Source organism: Lissotriton vulgaris, chromosome 7, assembly GCF_964263255.1.
Source record: "Lissotriton vulgaris chromosome 7, aLisVul1.2, whole genome shotgun sequence".
NCBI classification, from domain to species: Eukaryota; Metazoa; Chordata; class Amphibia; order Caudata; family Salamandridae; genus Lissotriton; species Lissotriton vulgaris.
In genome coordinates this window covers 37424603-37427608 of record NC_141695.1, presented here as the reverse complement: position 1 = coordinate 37427608, position 3006 = coordinate 37424603, and the positions used below count along the sequence as shown (strand labels likewise).

At 38.9% G+C, this 3006-nt stretch overlaps 1 protein-coding gene across 1 annotated transcript; it reads left to right on the top strand.

Annotated features, from left to right (window-relative positions):
• The first annotated feature begins 797 nt into the window (after positions 1-797).
• LOC147700630 (olfactory receptor 5V1-like) lies at positions 798-1724 on the top strand. Its single transcript, XM_086929147.1, has one exon. The coding sequence runs from the start codon at positions 798-800 to the stop codon at positions 1722-1724; it is 927 nt and encodes a 308-aa protein (XP_086785273.1).
• The last annotated feature ends 1282 nt before the right edge of the window (positions 1725-3006 follow it).

The window sequence follows — 3006 nt, the reverse complement described above, 5'->3', positions numbered from 1 at the left end:
TGACCTCCACACTCCAGCTTCAATGGCCTATTCTTTGAAATAGATTGGATGGCGAGGACAATTACATCATCAGTGAACCTGCATCAGATGTGTACTGTGTCTCAATCTTCAAAACAAAACCCCAAAAATAGAGACAGAGAGACAGACAGCCCAGATACAATCCATGAAAAAAGAAGTTCAAAAATCAATAACACAAAATCTCACTTGAAACAAAAGTAAATAAATAAAAAAAACACACAGATGTGGAGTCAGGGATGAAACAAAAAAAAGTCAGAGTGAAGACATACCACAGAAAGTAGTATTGTACCCAGAACAAGTACCTCCTACTGGGTATAATTCATGCTATATGTCTACCTTCTTTTCATGGAATAATCTTGTGGGGAAGCCTTTACTGATAGAAATTATTCATATTATACTCTCTCCAAATCTAAATTTTGTGGATATATTTGTACAATAGAATACCATATATTAAAGAGTACACAGCAGTTTATATCTTTTGTTCCATGAAAATCTAAGCTGAGATAACACTTTTAGGCACACATATTCTGCAATGAATAATTTCCCTACCTCTGAAAGACAAATGATAAAAACCCACTCAAATTATTGTGCAATATTTGTTGTTAGCTTGTTTGAAAGAAACCATTGTATTTTGATCATTAGCAAAAGATAAAATTAGGAGCTTTGGAGAATACCAAAAACAGAAACTTAAAAGTCAAGCCAGCTAGTCAAAAGATGTATTCACATTGCTGCTTTGCTTTATTTCAGCCTGCCTTCAAATCGGAAATAAATCTGGACAAATGGAAGGAGAGAATCTTACTTCAGAGGAACAGTTCCTGATAATAGGGTTTTCGGATCTTCCTTTGCTGCGAGTTCCCCTTTTTATTGCATTTATTACAATTTACGTGATGACTTTGATTGGAAATCTTCTTATCATGTCAACAGTATACTCCAGCTCACATCTGCACACCCCCATGTATTTTTTCCTCATAAATGTGGCCTTCATTGACATCACTAACATCTCAGTTACTTTCCCACATATGCTGATACACTTCTTTCAGACAGGCACAACCATTTCTCTCACCAAATGTCTGCTGCAGATATATCTGTTTATTGTCTTGACGGGGACAGAATTTCTTATCCTCACAGTTATGGCCTATGATAGGTATGTGGCCATCTGTCATCCCTTACATTACATGAGCATCATGAACAAAAATATGTGCATACAGCTGGCCAGTGGAAGTTGGCTTAGTGGCATCTTGATCCCGCTTACACACATCATACTAATCGCTCGGCTCTCCTACTGTCAGTCCCACACCATCAACCACTTCTTCTGTGATTTCACTGCACTTATGAAGCTAACTTGCACCAGCATCCATGGTATTGAGACACTGAACTATGTTGGTGGATCTTTTTTTGCACTGTTACCCTTAATTATTGTCTTCACATCATATGTGAAGATCATCTCATCAATACAGAACATGAAGTCGATAGAGGGTAGGCGCAAGACATTTTCAACCTGTGGTTCCCATCTTACTGTGGTTATTTTATTCTTTGGGTCTGTTTGTTCCACATACATGAGACCAACCTCAAAAGTTTCTATAAAAGAAAACAAGATCTTGGCTTTGATCTACACAGCTGTTCCTCCACTGTGCAACCCCATCATATACACCCTGAAAAACGAAGGCTTTGCAAAGGGCTTCAGGAAGACAAAAAAGCAATATTGACTAAAGGACCAAAACAACCCACAATTTTTACAAGTCGTTTAAAATTTAAGGTAAAAATGTAACTGCAAACTGTGGATGGAGTCATGTCCAGCAGAAAACCTTAATACTCATTGCTGGGTGTTTGGGTGACCCTTTATAACAACACATATTATGCATATAAATTCAGGGTAGCCAGGTGTAGCTGCTCCTGTCTCTCTTTCCCTTTGTTACCCTTTGCTCTGCTGTTACTACCCCTGGTCCCATGAGCCAAAAGGGCAGTTGTATACATAAGTAAACATGGTTGATTGGGTCTTGTTTACTTTTTGTAGTTCCACCTCCTTGTTTTTTCTCTAATAATTCAGCAGCCTGTGAGAGTGTAGGTGAGGAACAATGCTGAGAGATCACCGGCAGTGTAAGAGTGTGTGACATTGATTTGGCTACGTTAGTACACATATGGCTTCTGGTACTCAAATGACATTTCCCTATATTTGAGGGAGCCCTTGCAAAGTCTATCAGAGACATACAGGTATTTTTCAAATTTGGGCTGCTCTCAGTGTTGAAAGTAAATTAGGTAAAATCTTATCTTTTACCCAATCTTTCCAATGTTTGATACAGCTGACCCACTATATATAGATTATCCTTTCAATTGGGTGCACAATACCTTTAGGTATTTAGGAGGTACAAATCCATCACAGAAATGAACATCTAGAAATGGGAAACTTTAGAAAAAGATAATCCGGCATTCTTTTGGACCAGGCTTCCCCTCTCATCCAATATATGGGTGGCCATTGCTAAAATGTTAGTTTTGCCATGATCCCTATTCAACTTTCTGGCCATCTCTGTTGTCTTGAAAAAGTGTTCTTTATGGAGATAAAAATCCTTCTCACAAACTTACTTGGGCAACCAGGAGAAAGAGACTGTCAATAACTAAAATGCTTAGGCTCCTAAATGGAATGGGAGAGCCTAATCCGGAGGTGTTCTGCTGTGCAGCATAGTCATTGTGACCAATCAGATGGACTTTGCAAGCAGAGAATCAGGAATGTTTAAAGATCAGAGCCATTCTGGGCGACGCGGAAGTTGAGGGGGTACAACTTGAGAAAATTAACCAATTGAAGAGATATACCACAGCCACTCATGTGGCATTGTTGGCAAAAGTATGCACTATTGTAATGTTTACCGGGCTACGAAGAACTGGTGCACACTACAATAAGAAACCATGGACAAAAGCTGGGATTCAAATTGTGGGCAGCTTGTAACAGGGTGACTTGCTGTGTACCCTTGAAAATGTAAGGGATGTAACTGG

What these genes read in the sequence shown, in the direction of transcription:
- LOC147700630 (XM_086929147.1), top strand. Translation starts at nt 798, where the DNA reads ATGGAAGGAGAGAATCTTACTTCAGAGGAACAGTTCCTGATAATAGGG.